The sequence below is a fragment of the Drosophila novamexicana genome, unplaced genomic scaffold (genome assembly GCF_003285875.2).
Source record: "Drosophila novamexicana strain 15010-1031.04,08,12 unplaced genomic scaffold, DnovRS2.1 tig00000770-arrow-pilon, whole genome shotgun sequence".
NCBI classification, from domain to species: domain Eukaryota; kingdom Metazoa; phylum Arthropoda; class Insecta; order Diptera; family Drosophilidae; genus Drosophila; species Drosophila novamexicana.
In genome coordinates, this window is record NW_020824821.1 from 2,594,024 (window position 1) to 2,618,897 (window position 24,874).

General features: G+C 38.7%; 1 protein-coding gene across 17 annotated transcripts in view; it reads right to left on the reverse strand.

Annotated features, from left to right (window-relative positions):
• The window catches only part of LOC115763905 (glutamate-gated chloride channel), a 59,534-nt gene extending 35,279 nt beyond the window's left edge, over positions 1–24,255 (reverse strand). For 9 of the 17 annotated variants that reach the window (XM_030706696.1, XM_030706705.1, XM_030706698.1 and 6 more), the window contains exon 1: positions 15,725–15,745. Coding sequence is in view for 1 of the 17 variants with exons in the window: in XM_030706701.1 (XP_030562561.1) it covers positions 15,725–15,788 (64 nt within the window). In the remaining 16 variants the exon portion in view is untranslated. Of the gene's footprint in view, positions 1–15,724; positions 15,807–18,725; positions 18,774–23,964 lie in introns of those variants that run through there. The other 8 variants (XM_030706700.1, XM_030706692.1, XM_030706694.1 and 5 more) reach the window with 5 other exon arrangements.
• Between the last annotated feature and the right edge of the window lie 619 nt (positions 24,256–24,874).

A 24,874-nucleotide genomic window follows, 5' to 3' on the forward strand; every position in this document is an offset into this window, starting at 1 on the left:
GTTATGCACGGGCTAGTCTGGCCATGTCAGTTTTGTTGACTGTTTTGTAGCTGAAACTGAAGCAACCAAAGGAACAACAGCTAACGCATCTACACCCACACAGATTTAGAAGTGCCAGAGCTGAGCGTATTTTGCGGTTTCGTGTTCGCGTTTTTAAATGGGATTTTGTTCGGAAATAGTATTTCATACCACCTAACATTTTTTGACACGACTGAAGACTATTTAGCTCGACTTAACACGACATCTTATAGCTCTCAACACAACTTGAACATGGAATCGATATGAAACAACACAATACGACTTGACACGCACATGACACGAAACAACACGATTTCAAACCTAACTTGACACGGCTAGGCTCGACATTAAAGGACTTCGCATGACTTAATATTGCTTGCTCACGACTTTAGCACGACTTTTCTCAACTTAGCACGACTTAGACGCGATTTGACACGTGTTTTGACATTCGTGTTTTGTGTTCATTTTAAAAACAATTCGTTACATCCCCGTCGCCAAAACCAATCCACGGGCGGTCTACGTTTTTGGCCCGCTGTCAAAAGAACTCAACAATGCGACGGAGCAACTGCAACTGGAACTGTGACTTCGACTGCGACCAGGACTGCCAAATGCCCCACATTTGCCGCTTGGCAAGCAACCGGCGCCACCGCCTCACGTTCTCAGCATGCCCAGCCTGCACCCTGCCCCGACCCGTCGTCACAGTTGGCAGCGGGCTGCTCATCCTTCTTCGAGCTGTGGTGTAAATGGGTTTACTTTTATTTCATTTGTTTGTTGTTTTTGCTGTTGCCAAGTCGACACACTTTTGCGCACAGTTTTTACTACACTTTTGCCTCCCTCGACCCCAATAACCCGCTGGCTCGCAGCCTCTCTTGGCCAGGACTTTGCGCGTCTCAGTTTCAGGCCTTTTTTTTTATTTTTGCATGTAGCTTGTCACAACGCGTTGTTGTTGTTTTTATTGTTGCTGCCTGCTCTTGGCTATAAGTTGAATGAACGCCCGGTACAAAAGGCTCTGCGAACAATATTAATGGGCAGCAAAAAGATATATAGAGTTGGGTCTTACATGGGTGGACAGTCAATGGGTTCACAGCTGGTTGCCATATGCTATGGATAGGTTGGGAAGGTGGGCATTATCTATTTATAAAAATAAAATTGCTTCTAAATTAAAGTGAATTGTTGCGTGGTGCTGGGCCAAAGCTACTTAGTTAATTTATACATGCGATTATTGAATTTGTGTTCATTTTTACACAATTTCTTTAAAATTTTGTAAAGATTTTAATGTTTTTATTTGTATTATTTAAGTTTATATCCATAATACAAATACCAAATTGGTTGTTTAGAATATCTTGAGTATATAGATTGCAAATATTTCACTTTTTGCAAACCTTTCCCATGAAGTGCAAATAAGAATACTTGCAATTTGTTATATATATATATATATATATATATATATATATATATATATATATATATATATATATATATATTTATATATATATATATTTATATATATATATATATTTATATATATATATATATATAATATCATAAAGGTCGGTCTATAAACACCAAAGTTAATCAGATCTATTTTTCCATAAATAGATAGTATGCAGTAAACGTGAATCGAAGGACATAAAGTTAGCACCTTTTAAGTTGAATTGAATTTGTTATTGTTTTCTAGAATTTCTCAACTTAACTCCACATAGCCTTAAACTATTTTATCGTATTTTCAAAACTCAATAAAATCATAAATCCACAAATTCCCTCAACCGTTTAGGCTCTAACAGTTGATTGCCCGTAAATAATTGTCGCCTAGCTAAGGAATTTATTAAAGCAACAAACAATATTTGTTTTGCTTGTTCAGCTCAAATACTCTGGCAGCCAGGAAGGGGGAGTGCATAAGACATTGGGCAATATTCCGGCAATGATTTTGCAACTTCTGAAATACCAGAGCTAGTCCGTTTGGTCTAACCCTTTTCCGGGGAGCTTTTCTTTTTATACCCTGAACCCATTAAAAATGGGTATAAGGGTATATTGTATTTTTGCAAAATCCAAATGTATGTAACAGGCACACGGAAGCTTCTCCGACCCCATAAAGTATATATATTCTTGATCAGCATCAATAGCCGAGTCGATCTAGCCATGTCCGTCTGTCCGTCTGTCCGTCCATCCGTCTGTCCGTCCATCCGTCTGTCTGTCCGTCCGTCCGTCCGTCCGTCCGTCCGTCCGTCCGTCCGCCCGTATGTATGAACGCAAGGATATCAGAACCTATTAGAGCTAGAGAAATTTTAGATGTAGATGCTCCTAGTTTCCGCGCAGATCGAGTTCGTTTCTGATAATCGATAACTTACTCCGTTTCCAAGCAATCGATAAAAATCGATATCGATATCTTGTTTTTTGGTAAATTTTGGTAAATAATAAGAGCTAGAGTCACCAAACTTGACAAATAGCTTCTAAAATAGAATTTATATATGCATTTAATGTTGGAAGAAGAGGGTTTAGGGTATCCTCTAGCCGGGAGCTCCCGACTAGAACCTCTTACTTGTTTGTTTGTGTCTTAGGGGGCGCTTCGCTAGGCTTTAGGAACATAGTAGACAGCCCTGATTTCGCGCAGTGCTTTCTAGCACTGTCAAATAGCGTGTTGGGCATGCTGTGTGCAATCTGAACGCACACACGCACACCCACACACATTTATGTGTATTTAAGCACTCACATTGCCGTGTATATCTGTGTGCGTGTGTGTATATGTATTTATTTATTATTTTTTTTTTTCATTTTATGCCGCTCAGCGGCGCTTGTAGCTCGTTATGTTGATTGGATTTTGTGCCGCCCGCTTGTATAACGGCGCGAAAGTAGTTCACACACACACGCACACATAAAACCGCATACACACATACCCGCACGAGCTCACACACAGTTGCGCTGCTGGCAACGGAATAAAGTCAAGTGTTGTGTTTGTGTCTTTCTGTGTGTATTTGTGTGTGCGTATGCAACTGTACTTATGTACTTATGTACGTGTGTGTGTGTGTGCGTGTCATAAGGCTGGATTCATTTTTTTTACGCCCGCTTCACTCGACGTTTTATGTATGCAAAATTTTTACACTCTCGCTTTTGCAGTTTCCTTTTGTTTTTTATTTATTATTTTCCCATTTTTTTGTTTCTCGCTAAATTGTAAGTAAGTGGGCTAAGTATCATTTTGCCGTTTAGTTGTGTGCGTGTGACATTTTGCGGCGCAAGGATTTGCATAAAGCCCACCGCAGCCGGCAGCTTAACTCTAACATTTATTCCCGCAGCCATTTGATAAAGATTTGAAATCAGAATAAGCAACAACAAATAAAATGGATGTGTGTGTGCGTTTTGCAGCAAGTGAAAGGCACGCTGAAAGAGCTCACTAAAAGGAAAAAGTTAAAGTGCAACGCCTAAAACCGAAATGCTACTGGAAAGTTTGTTGAAAATTTATGAAATAATTCTTATTTAAAAGTTTTCGAAATAATTCGATTCTCTAAAGTAAAAACTTTATGTTCCATACAGAATCGATTTAAGAGAATATGCAACGAAACGTAGAAACATGTTGAACTTGTTAAGGTTATAAGAGTTTTTCGAAAGCGAGATGCGACTAGAAAGTCAGCTGAAAATTATTATTTAAAGACAGTTCAAGCTACTTATGAAAGCAGAAGTAAGTTAAAATTTTTAAAAAGAAGTTTATTTGTGTATAAAATATTGATAAGCCGAAGTAAATTTTTTAAAATTTCCAAAGTAAATAACTTAATGTTCCATATAGAATCGATTTAAGAGTTCATGGAATTTGTAGACCTCTAGAAGTATTTTTTCAGGAAATTAAACTAATTCAGAGTCTTTGTCTTATAATTAATTCACTAAATGCAGGCCTTGACCTCTTTCTAAACAATTATTCTTATATATCCAGAATTTTGGGTGTTAAATTAAATGTACATAATAATGTTGGGGCAAAACTTTTGTTTGGGTTTTTGGTTTTGTCAACGCTTGGAATGCATCTCGCCTATCTCTCCGGCTGGGCTGTAACCTCGGAAAGAGCCAAAGGTCAAAGCTTGCAACGAACGATTTTTCCAGGCTCTTAATTAATTGAAATGTCAATACAATGTTTGCGTCTAGGCGAAAATTTTAATGAAAGTGGCGCTGGAAATGGGGCGACAGGGCGCCTGCGGTACGTGGAGCAGTGGAGGGGGGCTTGATTTTCCGTGCTAATATTAGCCCCAAAGAGGAATATCATCTGTCATGGCGCGTGTAATAGAGCGTGCATGTGTGTGGGTGTGTCTGTGTGTTTCTTTATGCCTATGTTCGTGCTATTTTTAATGAAACACCATGCGAATCTCGACGGTTATATCAAATTTAGCTCACATGAAAATCGAGTCGGCCCCTTGCCCAAAAAAATGGACTCACAAAATAGATGGCCGTTCGATGCCGCTAACAAATTGCCAGCCTGTTACAATACCTAGATGGCTGTCGGTCGTCGTGTTTGGTGAATAAACTATACTAGCCCACACAGGCTGGCGATAAAATTATATACAATTTGCCGGCAAAGAGCAAAAGCAAATAACTTGCGTGATAAGTGCGATAAGCGGGCGCTTGCATGTGGTCAGCAAGTCCTGTATAAAAGGATCTGGTAACGCTTACCCCAAAATTGCCACAAATCATGCCAGAAATGCACACATGCACGCTAGCACACACAGACACCAATATGTATATATATATATATATGTATATATATATATGTTTTATATGTATATATCACAAATTCCTGGCGCTCTGCGGCTATTTAATGGCTGTCAAGATAAGCTGCCAGAGTACCGGGATCTAGGCAAAATAAATAATTGGCCAAAATTGTGTGTGTGACAATGCTTTAGTGTTGGCTAATGCCAATGGTTAGTCCCTACACAGCACTGGGAAAGTGCATTTTGTTGTCTCGCGCATTGTAATATCTTTCGATGTTGTAATTGTGTAAAAGGTTGGCTCTTATAATTATTCTTTTTTTTGTCTTGTTCTGTTTTTCTATAAAAATACATTTGACGTTTCATTTATTTTTCAGTTTATTGAAATGACATAGAAAACATTTCAAATAAATTGTCTGGTATTTCTGACAGCCTGATTGCTTTTAACTGATTTACAAATATGCTAACCAATAGGGAAGTAAAAAGCGCAGTATTGACAACCTATAATCTGTTTTTATACCCTGAAAATGGGTATAATGGTATGTTGTATTTGTGCAAAATCCAAATGTATGTAACAGGCGGAAGGAAGCATGTCCGACCCTATAACGTATATATATTCTTAATCAGCACCAATAGCCGAGTCGATCTAGCCATGTCCGTCTGTCTGTCCGTCCGTCCGTCCGAATGTATGAACGCAAGGATCTCATAACCTATAAGAGCTAGAGACGTGAATTTTTAGATGTAGATTCTCCTAGTTCCCGCGCAGATCGAGTATGTTTCCGATAATCGATAACTTACTCCGTTTCCAAGCAATCGATAAAAATCAATATCGATTTCCTGTTTTTTCGGCAATTTTGGTAAATAATAAGAGCTAGAGTCACCAAACTTGACATATAGCTTCTAAAATAGAATATATATGTGCATTTGATGTTGGAAGAAGAGGTTTCAGGGTATTGCCTAGTCGGGAGCTCCCGACTAGAACCTCTTACTTGTTTTATTTAAACTGCTGGCTTTAATGTTGCAAGGATTTCCCAGGAAAATTCGTTATTGAAAATGCCATAGGCCGATTTGTTGCAAGCCAAATTAACATTCATGTATATACCAAAGAAATAATATATACCATGTACATCCAAAAATTAATATATATTTTATAAAAAAATGCGAGCTACAAATAGCGCGAAAATTGGTTTGAAAGTCAACTTCCGTAGTGCCTGCAATAAATATACGTATACATATGTGCACGTATTGCTCTCTTCTGTGAACTGATTCTTTCCCTGAACTGATTGTAAATGGGCGAAATGTACATAAAGATTTTGTGCGAGTGTTTTTTGCAGGCAGAAGCAGTTTTCTCCAAATAGGTTGATATATTCTTGATCAGTATCAAAAGCTGAGTCAATATAGAGGTGTCCCACTGTCTGTCCGTCTGCATGTTTTTTTTGCATGAAAGCGCCTGATGTCTGTGACCATAGCTCGGAGCTTATCACAGTTAGAGGCAACAAATTTGGGATATATGATTACTTTAAGTACATACAGATACAGAATATTTTACCCATTGTATACCTAGCCCCCTCAAATTGAAAACGTGAATGTATTTTTGGAGGTTCACATTTTTGCTTGTCATATTTACGTAAAGAGGAGATGTAACGCATAGGTGGCAACCCTGTAGTTAAATAGCACTGGTTTACTCAGAAAGTGGGCAGAGTTGATCGAAATGAAAACGTTGTCCATGTCGGTTGAAAGTTGCTGCAGTTGTTTTTAACAGTTGAGAATACCCGAGTACTAAAAAATGATCGATCCGTTGTTTTATGTCAGATATATATTGGAAGTGGCACTTCCGTAGATTGCGTCTAACTAATTGTCGCATGATCTGCCTATACTAAGTATTGTGAACTGATCATACTATCATATGTTACTTTATCATTAAAAATACATATATTATATAATAAACATATAACCATATTACATAATTGCTCTGAAAATGGGTTCAAGATATCTCCTTGTCGTGCACTTGTAAAGTAATTTGCTTATTATTTATTTATTTTATTTAACCCTTTTCGTTTATTTATCTTGGTGTTTACTTGATATTGACTTTCATATTTGCCCAGTTGGCTGCGACCAGGCCATTCCATTTGTGTAATTAATAACCTGGCCGGGTAAAGTTTTGATGCCGTTTGCCCTGGCCCACACACACCCACCCCCGTCCCTGTTTATGTCGTTTGTTTTTGCCGTGCCAACTTGTGAGACCCGCTTAAATGATTAATGAAGCTAAAAACGTCAACTTTTTTGTTGTTGTTATTCTCTTTTTTCTCTTTTTGCGAGCTTTGAAGTGAAGTTTACTTTTGAGCCAACGTACCTGCCAGTCAAGCAGTCGTCGTCAGTCCGTCAGTTGCTTCGTCCATCAGTCAGTCAGTCAATTATTCATTAATCAAGGCTAAATACAATAAAGCTGATATCAATTTCCTATGCCAATTAATTAGCAGAAGTGCAGAGCCACAAGTCTGAGCAAACTGTAGTCGCAGCTGTGTGGCAAGTGACTGGGGCAAGTCGCGAAAGTTGCAACAATTTCAATTTGCAGCAGCTCTTGAAAGTTGGCCAGTAAACAAAGTGGTAAAGCGTATTGGGTGATGGTACACGTAGCCACATTGAAGCAAAGCGACTGCAATAAGCAGCTGCCACTGGGCCATAAAACAAATGGGCGCGGGAGCGAGCGCTTGCTCGCTACACACGAATGCCACAAGAGGCACCGCTGTGGCAACGTGGTCGTTGCCGCAATTTGACCAGTACTGAGTACAGCTGCAATAGTGTCAATTGACAATGAAACCGAAATGCGATGCGACCTCTGAGCAGACAACCCCTCTTGCAGGCCAAGTCAGCCAGCCAGCCCGCCAGCCAAACAGCCAGCCAGAGAGTCAGCCAACAGTTGAGCCCGGTACGAACAGCCATAAAATCCCTTACATTGAGTGAGTTGGCTCCACGTTAACGATTTGCCCATTTGCTTGAGCACTTTGCTGCGCCACCTTTTTGGGGCTGGGTGCATGGTCGGGAAAGGAGGGGGACCAGGAGTGGGGCGTATGAGCAATGCCAGCCATTTGGCTAGCTATTTCAACTTTGTTGAGCCAAGTTGGCCCGACGAATGCTTGGCTCCGGCTTCGCATATTTGGGCATTACCACAGCTCCCGCTGGAGCGTTCAATCTTCAACTTCAGCTAGCTGCCAGGGCAACTTAATTGAAATGCTGCATTTGTTTTCGACAACTTTTGTTGGACAACAACAACGGCAACAATCGTGTTGGCCAGCTGAAGTGCTCAACTTGGCTTTAGTTGTACTTAAAGTTGTTTTATATAATTCGTAGTAGCCATTGAGTTGATTGTGCCAACAAAAACGTGCAGATGATTAATAAAATAGTCGACATGAATTAATTAACAATTCGTTGTAAATTGTTTTATAAATTCTTTAATTATCCTTAAAATGTCATTAACATAAAAGGCATTAATATAAAAAACAAATGTAAATCTCTTTAAATTAATCAAATATCTTAAACAAAAAATATAATAATTCATTAATCAATCATAAATAAAAAATATAAAGAAATGCAATAATTTATATTTAACACAAATAAATAATTATAGTTTAATGTGTGCAATAGACGAATTCAATTTACAGTGAAAATTAATTTTTGTATATGAACAACATGAGAATTTTATTAAAACTGATTACACTGATTAAATATATATAATTACCAAATTTTTATTATGTATTAAATAGCAATGATTATTATTAATGTGAACTGAATTTTTAAATAGTTATAGATATCAACAAACGCCTGCCCTTAGAAAATTACAAGCATATGAATATTACTCTTTCTCTTTGAACTAATTAATTTTAAAGTTGCAAACAATTTATTTCATGCCGTAAAAATACAATTTTAATTATTGCTTTACTGCACTTGTAAAATCCATTGAATTCAACAAATTTAAGTGATATAAATGGGTGTGAAAATAGTTGCGATAATAATTTGGCAATTGCATATGAATGCAATTAAATGAGCACAGGTCTTCCGCTCTATCCCTTACTCCCCCCTCCCCCCCTTTCCACCTTTCTCTCTATCAGTCGGTCTCTCGCTTTATCTGTGTTTTAAATTTGATACAACATAAACAACTCGGCGCCAACTGTATTCAAAGCTTGTTCACGTCCAATGTCCACATACTGCTAGCCCCTTACCTTAATCCCAATCCAGCTTGCTTGCTCCACCCACTGCTCTCCCTGGGGCACTTCCTTTCCGAGTTTTGGCTTTGTTCGCTTGCCCGTAACCAGAAAATGACAAAAGCCATGTCAACAGCATCTGCAAGGGTTGGCATTTCTGTCGAGTGTGGGCGTTGGGTGGCTAAGACAATGCTTCGCTCGTAACAACTACTAGTTTATCCCTCTGTATTATGTGTGTCTGTGTGTTTTTGTATGTCTCCGTATCCTTGTTGCTTATGACCAAAGTCTTGGCTTAAACTTCTCTGCTGGGCACTGGACAATTTCTGGTTACGTTTCAAGCAGCAAACAATAGACCGATAATTTATTCATATTTGGCTACAAAAGTGCCACACTCATGTGTATGCGTCTTGTCTGAATTTTTAAATAACTATAAATTTCTAAATTTACACAGGAGACCTTACACACACACACGCACGCACAACTACAAACAGAAGACACATTGCACTGGCGATAAGCCACGAAAATCTGCTCGGACCAAACAATGGAAAATTTTAATGAATACTTTTTGGGTTGGTTGCTTTTGTGTCCAGAGAGTGTTGTTAATTGCCACATAAATTTGGTGGACACACGTACACCAGCACACAAATAGTAAAAAAGGTACCAAATAGAGGCAAATATAAGCACATATATATATATATAATTATATTTATATTTCTTATATAAAGTGCTCTTCATATATTTATATAATGCATAATGAATGCAATCACAATTTTTTGCACACGCTATTGTTGTTGTTGTTGTAGCCACTTTTAGAGGTCATCTTTAATGTACATGAATATTTAACAGCACACGAGCAATGTTTCTGACTTGCACGAGCTAGTTTGTCTAATATGGCACTTATAAGTATAATATATAATATTTAAATTAAAATACAAAAATTCGCAGACCAAGACTCTTTTATAAAACCTAATAATGTAACACAAAATATTTATTAAATTTATGAAATGTTTACTATTATTATTTAAAAATGAGTATAAACAAGAGTTCTGCAGGCTTGCGTATAAATAAATTATACAAATTATGGATAAATAAAAAATCTAAGATTTTTCAAACAGGTTTTTATGTTTCAAAGAGACCAATATTTCATGGCTTTTCCACTATAAAATATTTTAGCCCTTGCTTACTTAATAATCAGTAGGCTCAGAAATATCTGAATGAAAGGTTTAACTAAGATTTTCTACTAAAAATAATTTCTTAAACTTCATAAGCTGTCTAATTTATCTAATTGGCGACAAATTGACTTATGCATTGCTTATACCCAGCGCTGGCATTCGATAGGTATTCAATGTGTGTTATACATAAATATCATTTAATCGAGTATGTTTGCCTGGGGGCTGGTGGCGGCGGACGCGCTTCAAATTGCATAACGCATACGCCGCGTACACCACACACGAATCTGCCGACGGCGTTGAAAATTTCAAATGTTGTTGTTGTTGATGTTGTTGTTATCGTCGACTGTGTGGCTTGGGTTTTGGCATTAGTGCCAAGAAATTTCGTGGAGGGACGAGCCAACTAATTGCGGCTGCATAACTTGTTGCGCTACAGCAAACGGCACCTCGAACGTCCCGCCAGAGCGCCTCAATTATGCCAGCGTCTATGTGTGTGTGTATGCGTTGTGCGTGTCAGTATGTGGGTAATGTATACCGCAGACAGACAGTGCGACAGAGCTACAAACAGCGGCTGTCGCCTGTCTAAGAACTACAGCCAACAACGACAATAACAACAACAACAATAGTTGTAACACAAGGCCAGCGGCGCATTGCATTAGCTAAAGCACACTCATTCGTGTGCGAGTGGGTGTTTTTGTGTGTGGCACGTCCACGCCCACGCCCAAGACACGCCCGAAAGCCATATCGCTTGTTGTCTGTTTACCATAAACAAAGTCAAAGTGTCTTTGGCAGGCAGCTTGACAAGCATTTATTGTTTGATTTGCCAGTAAATATAGGCGACAGACACGGCTAGTGAAATAAATATCAGAGATGCAAGCGACGAGCTTGGCCCCTCGCCACCATCCCCCCTACACCTCACGACCTTGATTCTGATCTAGGCAGCCGCCTTAAATGCAATTTAGTTGAGCGACAGTAAGCTTGAAAGCTGCAAATCAACTGCCAATCATCCAAGTGCTTAATTAAAACGAGAGAATATTATTTTCTTTTAAATGTCCTGCAGCGCAAATACTCTATAAAAATTGAATGACGGCGGAAAGTTTAACTATCGGGGCATAAAGACTATTTTGGGCATAAAGAAATATTTTAAAGAGAGTTCATTATTATTATATTTTTCGATAATTAATTATACCCTGAACCCATTAAAAATGGGTATAAGGGTATAATGTATTTGTGCAAAATCCAAATGTATGTAACAGGCAGACGGAAGCTTCTCCGACCCCATAAAGTATATATATTCTTGATCAGCATCAATAGCCGAGTCGATCTAGCCATGTCCGACTGTCTGTCTGTCCGTCCGTCCGTCCATCCGTCCGTCCGTATGTATGAACGCAAAGATCTCAGAACCTATAAGAGCTAGAGACTTGAATTTTTAGATGTAGATGCTCCTAGTCCCCGCGCAGATCGAGTTTGTTACTCCGTTTCCAAGCAATCTATAAAAATCGATATCGATATCCAGTTTTTTGGGCAATTTTGGTAAATAATAAGAGCTAGAGTCACCAAACTTGACATATAGCTTCTAAAATAGAATATATATATGCATTTGATGTTGGAAGAAGAGGGTTCAGGATATCCCCTAGTCGGGAGCTTCCGACTAGAACCTCTTACTTGTTTACTTTATATTTGTTTACATTTTTTAAAATGCTGGCTTTATAGTTTTGATAGTTCTTTTAATATAATCTAAGACCATATTTTAAGCCAATTAGAAAAAGTAATCCCCAAGAAAATAGGAATTTTTCTTTTCTTAGCATTAGCTTACATTTTTTAAAATGCTGGCTTTATAGATTTGATAGTTCCTTTATTATTATCTAAGGCCATATTTTAAGCCAATTAGAAAAAGTAATCCCTAAGAAAATAGGAATTCTTCTTTTCTTTATAATAATATAAATACAAAGCAAATTATTTTCATTAAAGAATTCTAATCAAAATTCTGCCATGGGAATAGTCGATCAAAAACGAAGTTATAGTATGAAATATTTATTTTATTCCATAATTGATTTTCCTGTATAATCTCCATTTTGTTTAATATCACAGGCAACTCATGGCTTGACCATTAAATAAAAACATATATCCATATATGAACTTTAAGAACATGTCACAAGTGCTTGGCTCCACTTGTACGCTGTTAAGCAACAATTACAGCAATAACATGTTGCAGCAGTCAACGATCCGCAAACAGAAACAAGTAAGAGGTTCTAGTCGGGAGCTCCCGACTAGGCAATACCCTGAAACCTCATCTTCCAACATCAAATGCATATATATATTCTATTTTAGAAGCTATATGTCAAGTTTGGTGACTCTAGCTCTTATTATTTACCAAAATTGCTAAAAAACAGTATATCGATATCGGTTTGTATCGATTGCTTGGAAACGGAGTAAGTTATCGTTTATCGGAAACAAACTCGATCTGCGCGGGGACTAGGAGCATCTACATCTAAAAATTCAAGTCTCTTGCTCTTATAGGTTCTGAGATCTTTGCGTTCATACATACGGACGGACGGACAGACAGACGGACATAGCTAGATCGACTCGGCTATTGATGCTGATCAAGAATATATATACTTTATGTGGTCGGAGATGCTTCCTTCTGCCTGTTACATACATTTGGATTTTGCACAAATACAATATACCCTTATACCCATTTTTAATGGGTTCAGGGTATTAAGAGAAGCAGGAGTAGTGGGGGAGGGAGTGGGAGCGGAAGCAGTAGGAGCATCAGGAACTCCAGGCCTGCCCGGTTTATGGCCGCTGTCTGGCTAAGAGCTTAATAAAATTATGTGACGATGATTGCCGCTGGAGTATGCCAAAGAGCGTGGGGGGGGGGGGGGGGGGGGGTCTCGAGCAGCTGTGCGTGGGCAGGCTAGCTTCAGTTGAATCCCAATGGTTTGTCCGGTTGCGGATGTGGATCGTTGCCTGCCTGCAAAATGGCCGCCTCGCCAGCTGTTTCCGCTGCTGCTGCTATTGCTACTGCTTGGCTGCCACTTGAAAAACGCATTAAGACTGCAGTTTTGTGTGCCATTTGTATGTGTATATATATATATATATATATATATATAGATATATATACATAAACTTATAGCCATACATATGCACTTGTATAGCTGCCCTATATGCACGCCAGAGTGGTTTGTTGATTGCATGTTAAAAGGCTGCCGCTGCCTTTGCTTCAGCTGCTGCTTCGGCTGCATCGCCTGCCATGAGATTTAATTAAAAACTTGTGTGCCATGAAATTACATTTCGACGTGCGTGCCACTGTGTGGGTGTGTGTAAGTGCTTGAGTATGCCAGCTGCAGCTGCAGCACGTGCAACGTCCAAAGGTAGGCAACGCACAAAGGCAAATGCTTGATTTTTATACCATGAACCCATTAAAAATGGGTATAAGGGTATACTGTATTTGTGCAAAATCCAAATGTATGTAATAGGCAGAAGGAAGCATCTCCGACCCCATAAAGTATATATATTCTTGATCAGCACCAATAGCCGAGTTGATCTAGCCATGTCCGTCTGTCTGTCCGTCCGTCCGCAAGGATCTCAGAACCTATAAGAGCGAGAGACTTGAATTTTTAGATGTAGATGCTCCTAGTTTCCACGCAGATCGAGTTTGTTTCCGATAATCGATAACCTACTCCGTTTCCAAGCAATCGATAAAAATCGATATCGATATCCTTTTTTTGGCAATTTTTTTAAATAATAACAGCTAGAGTCGCTAAACTTGACATATAGCTTTTAAAATAGAATATATATGCATTTGATGTTGGAAGAAGAGGGTTCAGGGTATCCCCTAGTCGGGAGCTCCCGACTAGAACCTCTTGTTAATATTACAAAAAAAAGAAAGGTATAAAAAGAACGGGAAAGTCACCCAAGTTTTGCCAGCAGCCAGCAGGATAAGGAAATGACCGCCTTCCTGTGCACATCATTGCAATTGGCGTTGCGCACATTGGACAGTTATCACGATCTACTTGACGCTCCACTCTGACAGGGCCAGTGGACAGGAAATGGTCACGCCAGGGAACAGGGCAACAAAGAAGTGGACAACAAAAAGGTGCTTAACATAACACAGAGTTCTTAAATTATTCTGAAAAAGCTTTAATTAGATATTCAGAAACCTTTTCGATTTAAAAACTAAGTTTTCATTAATGAAAAAAATTTTTGAAAATTCCAAAAAAAAATTATTAAATTAATTCGTTTGCAATTTGGAAACGTACCAGAATTTATAAAATCTAATTGGAGGACATGTCCCCATTTTGTTCATATCATACCAGAATACCAAATTGTTAATGAAATTAAAATATTTATGTGAACCTTGCGCTAATCCAATAGCTGACCGCCAATTATGCTCAGCTTGCCGTGCTCGGCTCATGATGTTTTTATGAATGCGCATTATAAATGCAAATCTCGCTTAGGGATGCAATCAAATTTGCAACACCTCCCTGTTGTTGTTCATATGCGTGTTGTTGTCATTTGCCATTCAAAAATCACGCTAGACGCTGCATTCTGCCCGCTGTTTGCGAATTTCAATTAAAAATTGCACATACGCCGTGTCGCACAGCGGCAACAGCTGCCTGGCGCGTGGCTTGCAGTAAAATCCGCTTACAACTTATTCAATTAAACTTCAGGCGAAGCAAACAGCAACAGACGACAAATTCGAGTCGTAAAAATGCAAAGCAAATGGCGAACAGCAAATGCTATACAACGAACTTATTTTTAGTATAATAAGACGGGACTGGCTGCAGGCTTCGGCGAAGTTTAAATGCCCTTACCGAAGTGAAAGGACTTGGGAAAGTCAGCTATGTCGAATTAGAGAGAAGTAAACTCACGAAACAAACGTCGTTTGAAGCTCATTAACTAACCGTTAGTTAGTTGAGAGAAGTTTAAAAAACAATAGACTGTTCTTTATGAACCAAATATGCTTGTGACAGCATAATAAAGTTGTCCGATGATAAACTAGCTTAACTTGCTCGAAATAAACCCTAAATCAGCAGCTGTAACAAGTTTCAGCATCACTTAAGGTCGTGACACTCCGTAAGATCTTATAAAAATAAATATATACTATTTACTTTATTTTATGGTTTCAGTGGCGCATCACAATTTTCGTGACTAAATTATGATACCCGACTGCAGAGCATGCATAAAAAAATATGCACATAAAGTGCGTACAATAAATCCGAAAAACTGTAAGGGTGTTGGTGTGTGTGTGTTTTTGTGTTTGTGTATGCCGGGGCAACGAGTGGGCAGCACAATAAACTCTGTGAAATGGTGGAATAAAAATGCGGTGAATAAAAATAAGCTGTCAGTTGTCTGCTGTTGTGGCTCATGATAGGTGAATGGCCAGGTGTGCAGGTAGGTTCTGGAATCTAGGGTATACAGAGTATGCAGACTAAGAAAGTTGTTGAAAATATAAATATATTGTGATATATTAAGGTTATCATTTAATAGTTTAATTTGTTTGCGATAAGGCAATGATAAGATAAATATTTCCATAGTACATAACATGATTTAGTATATTTGTCTATACAAAAAAATAATTATGAAATGAAGCTTCTGATGAGCTTTGCTATATATATTATCATAAAATTAGTTGAGTTTCTGTTACCTTTATTTTTAATTGGGTTCGCCAAAATTATTTTAATTAATGACAAAAACAGATGGTATGGCATTCAAAAGACCCCTTTCTTCTGTCAAGAGGAAAAATAATGAATATAGTATATAATTTGGCATCTTTACAATGTTTTTAAAGTAATGAAAGTTAATGAAATAACAACAGTTGGCACCACTTGAAATATGCCTGATCATTCTCGGCCCCAGAAGCGGCAAGTGAAAGAGTATTTATGTAGTACATTATTTTTAACGACTCTCGAAGAATTGTTGTTGCCACTACCACTGCTGCTGCTGCTGCTGTTGATAATAATCTGCAAATCAGCTTAAAAGGTACGGTGAAAATATCACAGTTCCCCAAACAACTTGAACCGTACAACTTTAGAAATCAAAAACTTTCTGAATACAGACAGGCCACCTCCCAAACCCAAGCCCCGCAACTTTCAACCCCTGCTACATAAGCGTTCATTCTTTCTGGTTTTTTTTTATTCGGGCAGCTTTTATTCAACACTCATTTTGGCATTTTGTTCGCTATAGTCCGTGGCTTTGGTTTGACTATTTTTATATACTAATTTTTTATGTTTCGCTGCCCGCAGACGCCACAACAAAGCACAATTTGTAGGCGGCGTGTGTGGGGTAGGGTGGGGTTACTGCTACAAAGCCGAAAACGTGACTTATTTGAAATTTATGTACTTCTTAGCCAGCGGAAAAACTAAAAACCTCTCGTATTTTTGTTTATGCAATAAAACGCAAAGCGTCGCATTCAAAGCCAGAAATTTCTAAAATTGTTAAAGGTTTGAGAAGAGCACAGAATAGAAGCCACAAAAAAAACCAATACTAACATACAGGCATGTGTCAGCTGTTTTTTGTTTTCTAATTTTTGCTGGCGCTTAATTAGAAAGCATTTTTTCGTGTTGTTTTCATTTGCCAAATACGTGCTGAGGCCTGTGGCACATGGCGTATGTGCAATATGCAAATGTGCCTGCATTTCACATTCAGAAATTGAAATCAACGAGCTTACAACTAGATAGCTTTTTGTGCCCGCTTTAGCTGCCACATTGCATAGCTTCTTCTTTCCCTTTGCCTTGCTACTCTTCTCTTAATGTTTCGTTGCGCTGTTCGTTTCGTTTTTTCCAGCACATGTGTCACACACACCCACACACATAAGCCATTCAGTTGCTGTGATTGCTGTTTGACATGCATCGATTACATAAATGCGATGCGGCGTTTGGGGCAGCTGTGGCACGGCATAAGTCACGAAGCTTCTGCTAATGATGAGGACCATCATGACTTTTCAATTAATCAAGTGGGGAGAAGGTTTCTCAGTTCAGTTCCCAAGCTCATTTCGTATGGCGCAATAATGAGAGAATGCGCATGTGTGACAATTACGACAACGACACACAATTAATAAGCAGCGAATAGGAAAGAAAGAGAAAGAGAGAGAAAAAGGCATGGCAACGAGTAAATGAGAAAACGAAAAGAAAACCTTGGCGCAAAATATTACTAAATGATGATAAGTAGTTAGATTGTAGACGAAAATGCAGCATAATTAAGCTGCGGGATGGCCTAACGAGCTTAGAGAAAAAACGATAAATCCAATTATCGATACAGAACATGGTTAAGAAAAACCAGTAACTTTAAAGGTAATTGAAAGATTGAAGATTTCAGAGAAAAAGCTGTTTGTCGATAGAACCAAATAGAGATTTCCATATTTAAGAAACACAATCAAGCTGATTTCAAAGCTTTCGACAAAAGTTGTGCAGCAAAAGTGAGGTTATCGAAACAAAGAGTGTTGAAAACGACAAAAATTTTCATATACATGTAGCACTTCAGTGTTATATTAAAACTTATGTATCTACAGAAGTTTATAAACATAGTCTTAAAATAATAAAACAATAGTATTTGAGCTTATTTTGGATAATCTTAATACAAAATATTTAATTTTAACTAATAAGTAAAAAAAAAATCCAAAAAATTCAATATAAATAGCCTTACAAATACTTGCTATCAAAAAACGTGAATTTAATAGGCTTAATAGTAGGCTTTGAAAATCAATGTATATAAGCGCAATTATTTCAAACCTTTTCAACATTTAGCAAGCGTTAGCTGTAAGTTAAAAATATTATTTCGTGTATTCAACTCATATTATAGTTATATTTGACATGCAGTAGAGAAACGTAGCCATGTCAAGGGAAACGCATCTTATAAAGATCTTTCCAGAAACGGATCTAACAGATATTCATCGCATCGAGCTGAATGCGGTGCGTGAATTGCTGTTGCGGAGCACCTGGGAAAAGGAGGCGGAAGCAAAGCTGAATCGCAAGAGACAAACCCTAATCGCTGCCATGGATCATCTGCTCCCATGGGAGGAGGAAAATGCCGCCGAGCCAAATAGCAAGAAGCCAGCAGTTCTAACGTCCTGGGATCATTTGCTTCCCAGAGATGAGAAAACTGACTAAATGGAAATTACAATCGAAGGGAGCGGGAGTGAGAGAGGGCAGCAATCCGTGTGGCTGACCAGAAATAACAACAGCGCCCATACCAAGTGCATTCTAATATTATAGAGAGCCGGGGCGCATCCACTGAAATGCCCAACTAAGCGTCTAATGGAAACAGAGTGCCAACATTTGACTCTTGATGAATGTGCAGCCAATAAATCCATTTATGTTAAGCACTTGCTTATTATTATAATCCGCAGTGGTGCACACGACACACAAACGCCCATACACACACACCCACACACACACACCCACACACACACAGTCAACACATCAACACATCAACATTTAACCCTAATTTGCATTTATGTGCACATGAAAGCTGTTTGGTTTATTGTGGGGCCCTGAACCCGAACCTGAGCCACGGCCCAGGCTCGGCGATTACCTGGCGAGCTCTTTTGTGTGTTTAGCTCTGCATAAAAGCAATAAAAGCAATTCGCAAAAAAAGTAGTTACACAGACACACACACACATACGTGCACACAGCTACTTATAAACTTACCTTAATTAAACGTGATTAAGTAGATTTCCTCGTTTTTCTGCTCAGCGAACTGTTTAGTTGTCGATGTGTTTGTGTGTTGTTGTTTTATTTTCCTTTCTTTTTTTGTGTGTATATATATTGTGTGTGCGCGTGTGTGCCAGGTCTTTGGTTATTAGTGTACATATATCATGCACCAATCCGATGGCCGGCATAACACATTTGATCAACTAGTTGGCAACACGTTAAAGTATTTGATATATTCAATTGAAAGGTGGAAAAATTGCTACATTGACGGATAATTACAATTCCCAGAATATTACTGAAACCGTGTGCTCAAAGTGCCTTAGATAGTTTACTAGAATTATATTGTTTTTCCTTGACGCTCGAATTTAAATGTTTTATCTGATATTCGAATATATTACATTAATATGACCCCGGGCTAACTTATAATTATAATAAACTATAACTTTTTCTTGGGAACCTGCATATTTTTACCTTAAAGATCTCTTTTACCCTCATCCTTACCTCATTGCAGTCTAATATAAGCAAAATGTTTCCAGACTGTTCTTTCAGTATTTGAAAAAAGAAAGATATAGACACATTGTCTAAAGTGGTATAGAAACAGTTTATGGTCACACTTGATTTAAAATGCTATACAACAAGCTAAAGGTCACAAAAATCCAATCCAAACAAGAGGTTCTAGTCGGGAGCTCCCGACTAGACGATACCCTGAACCCTCTTCTTCCAACATCAAATGCATATGTATATTCTATTTTAGAAGCTATATGTCAAGTTTGGTGACTCTAGCTCATATTATTTACCGAAATTGCCCCAAAACAGGATATCGCTATCGGTTTTTATCGATTACTTGGAAACGGAGTAAGCTATCGATTATCGGAAACAAACTCAATCTGCGCGGGCACTAGGAGCATCTACATCTAAAATTTCTCTAGCTCTTATAGGTTCTGAGATCCTTGCGTTCATACATACGGACGGACGGATGGACGGAAATGAAATTTTAGATGTAGGTGCTCCTAGTGCCCGCGCAGATCGAGTTAGTTTCCGATAATCGATAACTTACTCTGTTTCCAAGTAATCGATAAAAAGCGATATCGATACACTGTTTTTGGGGCAATTTTGGTAAATAATAAGAGCTAGAGACACCAAACTTGACATATAGCTTCTAAAATAGAATATATACAGCATTTGATGTTGGAAGAAGAGGGTTCAGGGTATCCCCTAGTCGGAAGGTCCCGACTAGAACCTCTTACTTGTTATTATTTTATTTTTTTTATTATAATTATTATTATAGTTTTTTATAATTTTTATGAATTTGATTATAATTACGATTATGATATCGATTATGGTTATTACTTTTAAATTAATTTAAAAAAATGTGCAAACTACAATTCTAACATACATATATTTATTAACATTGTCTATTTAAGCTCACGGCTCGGACATTAAACCAAGCACGGCACACGCCTGAGGCTCCAAAAATATTTTTACAAAGTTCGCACATTAATGATTGAAAGGTTTGTGTTTCTAATTATTATTTTATTTTGCTATAATTAGGTGTTATTTATCAATGATTTACTTGAACAGAAGTGAAACTAATTCAAAATCCCACATCAAGTCTATTTCTAATGTGGTCAGCGGTTTTACTGGGGGGAAATGTATTTGTTTGTTGTTGGAGGCGCACGTTGTTGTAATTTAGTTTCATTTGTGCATGAAAATGAATTTGTATTATTGTTTGCATTAATTTGCCTTATTAATTACATTTTTGCCCATTGCCGACTGCGACTATTATTTCTTATTCTCTTTTTTTTCGTGCTTCGCCTGTGGCACGCCCCGCTCCCTGGCGGTAATTTGAGCATTGGCTGTGCGGGCAATCAAATAAATAATGAGGCTGCTGCCTCTGTCGCTCCCTCTGCCTCTGCCGCTGCTTCTGTCGCTGTCACTGTCGGCGCTGGCGCTGGCAACTTGAAGTTTGTTTAATATTCGAAAAACGTTGCAGAACTTTTGCAGCTACTTGTCGTTGGCGGCGACGCCAACAACATTTGTTGTTGTTGTTGTTGATGTTGCTGTTGTGATTGTCTATAGCAACTTGCCTTTATTATTTATTGCTGCTCGTCTGTATATTTCTATAATTGCCTTTTGCTTTTGTTTGCAAGCAGCGCCAAGGATCTGTATCTTTGTATCTGTATCTGCAACTGGCTCAAGTATCTCAACATTAATAGCAGTGAGTTTGTATAAAATTGTTGATTGTTGCCACCCAATTCACTTCACTTGTTGTTTTCCTTTATTTTTCACCAGAGACAAAGTTCAGTGGCTCCTCTTTCATTTGGCATTCATCCTGCCAAATGCAATTGATGCCATTTGTCGATTCCCCTTGCATTTTAAATTGAATTCAGAAGCCACGCTATGTGGCGTATGAGTAATATAATTATGTGCTCATTTAAAATTAAATCAAAAGCTGCCAGTATTACGAACTGGCACAGTAACGTTGAAGTGGTTACTGTGGTTCGTATTTCTTGAAAAAACGTCCGCTCAATAATCAACGATAATTTTAAATGCAAGCTCAATTGTATTTTTATACCCATTAAAAATGGGTATAAGGGTATATTGTATTTGTGCAAAATCCAAATGTATGTAACAGGAGAAGGAAGCATCTCCGACCCCATAAAATATATATATATATATATATATATATATTCTTGATCAGCACCAATAGCCGAGTTGATCTAGCCATGGCCGTCTGTCTGTCCGTCCGTGCTTCCCTCTGTATGAACGCAAGGATCTCAGAACCTATAAGAGCTAAAAACTTGAAATTTTAGATGTAGGTGATCCTAGTTCCCGCGCAGATCGAGTTTGTTTCCGATAATCGATAATTTACTCCGTTTCCGAGCAATCGATAAAAATCTATATCGATATCCTGTTTTTTGGGCAATTTTGGTAAATAATAAGAGCTAGAGTCACCAAACTTGACATGTAGCTTCTAAAAAAGAATATATATATGCATTTGATGTTGGAAGAAGAGGGTTCAGGGTATCCCCTAGTCAGGAGCTCCCGACTAGAACCTCTTACTTGTTTTTTTTTGATTATGTAAAACTTAATTGAAGCCACATATTTTTGTGGGCTATTTAATGTTCCGAATTTCTTTCATCTATTTAATATACATCATTTGTATAAAGAAACAAACTAGTTTGGGCTTATTACGGTTTAATAACCAAGAATAGTTATCTTTTTGCCAGGCATAAAGGAATACAATAAAATGCTAACAATCTATAGTTTCTTCAGATATTTGATAGGTCAGTATACCGAATGCTAATTCTGCTTTTGAGTACATAATCATTTTTATATTCATGCTGAACGTTCGATATGCATCTCATCATCAGTTTTGTATAATTTTTGAAACAGTAAATTTGAAATATACGGTTGTTTTTTTTAGGTTTGGGTATTTATACACTTTTGAAAGCTTGAAATTAATCATTATATGATCACATTATATAGCTACTATAGCTATTAATTAGCATTTCTTGATGCTGCATATATTTATGTTTATTTTCTAGCATCTATTCAATACCTTTATTCCCTTTTCAACAACTATAAATCAGTAAAAACAGTTTTGAAGTCATATTTGGGGCGAATTTGAAAGTTCCTATACAATATACGTACCTAAATCTAAATAGAATATTTTTTGGCTAGGGTTTAGAACCATTTCGTTTAGAACGTGTTTAATATTTTTAAAGCAAGCGCCGCTTGCAAAGTTAGCTATAAAATATGGCCCGCAAGTGGCATATCAGTTCGCTTTGGACTTCTTGTGCAACTCCAAAGCTGGAGCTGAAGTTGGGGCGGAGGCGTGGCAGATTGGAGCAAAGTAACAAGAATAAAAACTTAAATGTCAACTCGCTAAAGCCAAAACACTTCTCAATCAACTTGAGCATAAATGTCGCAACGGTGAAATAAAAAGAAAAAAAAACATACAAAAGCCCGCGCACGTCAACCTCAAGCAGCGCACTAGGCCACGTTGATTTACACACACACACACACACACACACACACACGCACACACAGAGAGTGAGTCACACATACGCTGAGCGCAATAACAACAATAAAACAAAAATGAAAGAAAGAAAGAACAAGAATAACAACAAGCAAACAACGAAAAAAGACTTCCGTGTTGATTGTTTTGTTTTGCTTGTGCGAACGGAGACGACGTCAACGTCAACGACAAGCGCCATAAAAGCGGCAACGTCTGCGAAAATCACTTTAAAAACAAGTGAAAGGCGAGCAGAGTGGAGAAAAAGACACACACTCGCACACACAAGCACACAGAAGAAGCAGGCACAAGGCTCAAACCTGTCCATCAACAAAACTATTGCAACAATAAACAAGAACAATTTGACAATTGAAGAGCTGCCCCAAGACAGCAAAAAAAATAAAAAAATAATATCGGAGAGAGAACTGAGCACAACTGACAAGTAGCCTCAACTGCATGAGGCGGGGAGCGGGGGTATAGCGGCCACTAGCTGTGGGGGGGCCGAGGCTGGCCTAGGCACTTGAGCACAGTTTCCGGTCATTTACACGTACACATGCCGCACATGGCATGCCAATCTCAGTGTGTGTGTGTGTGTGTGCGCGTGTCTTGCTGACACACTATCCTACATTTTTATATGCTTTGCCCATCAAGCAGACGCCCATTGCTCTAATTGTGCATTTGGCTTTCGCATGCTGTTATAGTTATCTCAAATAGCCCCGCAAGGTCAGCTGTTCAACAAATTCAATTTCAATTCACGTAATTGTTTAGTTTTGTTTGCACATTGTATCAATTTTCGCTCAAAAATTGGCCAACACAATTAGCACACACTCAAACACACACACACAGTGACAATAGACGGCGACATCAGCTATGAAATTGCTGAGCCAGCAGCAGCACCAGCGGCAGCAGCATGAAAGTATGCTACGAAAAATTACAAAAGGCAACTGAACCAAAAACTTGGCCCAACTTGGATGCCAATTGCTTTGCACAGACTCCACATGCAGCAGATGAGAGAGTGAAAGAGAAAGAGAGAGAGAGAGAGTAGATAAGAAAGAGTTGGCATTAAACAAGAGAGCGTTGTGCTCTTTGCGCAGCTGCTGCTTGTTGTTGTTTCTGCTGCTGCTGCTGCTTTCGCTGTCTCCTGCAGGATCAGGGTGTGGTGAGTATGCTGCTGGCATTTGTCTATGCTCTGGCTGTAAAATTAATGCTGCGCCCTACCTGCTGCTGGCGTCGCTGCCAGCGTCTCTGCTGCCGTTGATGGTGCTGCTGTCGAACGTATTTTCCTGCTGCTGCGCGGCGCGAACTCCACTGAACTTATTTGCTTGCTTTGTTTTTGCTGATATGTGACACGCAGCGCTCTCTCCCACACACACTCACGCAGACACACGCACGCACGCACACACACACGCACACACGTTGACACACTCACACGCGCGCGAGACTCTTGACGTGCTCTTATTGTTGTTGCTGTTGTTGTTGCTGTTGCTGCTTGTTAGTTGATAGTTAGCTGCTGTTGTTTGTATTTCACATTTTAACATTTACATTAGCGCACACTGTTGTTGTATTTTCTTGCATAGCTGTTGTTGCAGTCGATGTTATTGTTGTTGTTGTTCTTTGTGTGCGTTTAGCAGGCAACTTAGATATTGTTCTGTTTGTTTGCTTTCTCGTAACGTTGCTGTTGCACGCTGCCGTTACACAAACCGTACACGTCAACTGTCTGCACCTGACTGACTGAGCAGAGTCGGAGACCAACGAGTCCAACGCGTCTACAGTAGCTGCTGCTGCTACGACAGAGGAACAGAGCGTGATAGAGAGTGAGAGAGTACGAACTCGCGAGCGCGAGCAAAATCGATGCCAGCGCCGACGCCGTCGGCCTGTGGATGCTGCAAAGCGACAGCGACAACAACAACAACAGCAGCAGCAGCAGCAGTGTCAGCGACAACATCTTCGTCTGCTCTTTATATATTTTTTGTTTCTGCTCTGATACACGCCTCTGTCGCTGCTGCTGCCGCTGGTAGCGTCGCTGCTTTTGTTTTGATTTATTTTTGTGGTAGGTTCTGCCGAGATTGCCAAAGAGCAAAAGCTAAGAGTAACCAGCAGCAGCGGCAGCAGCGACTAGGAACAGCCG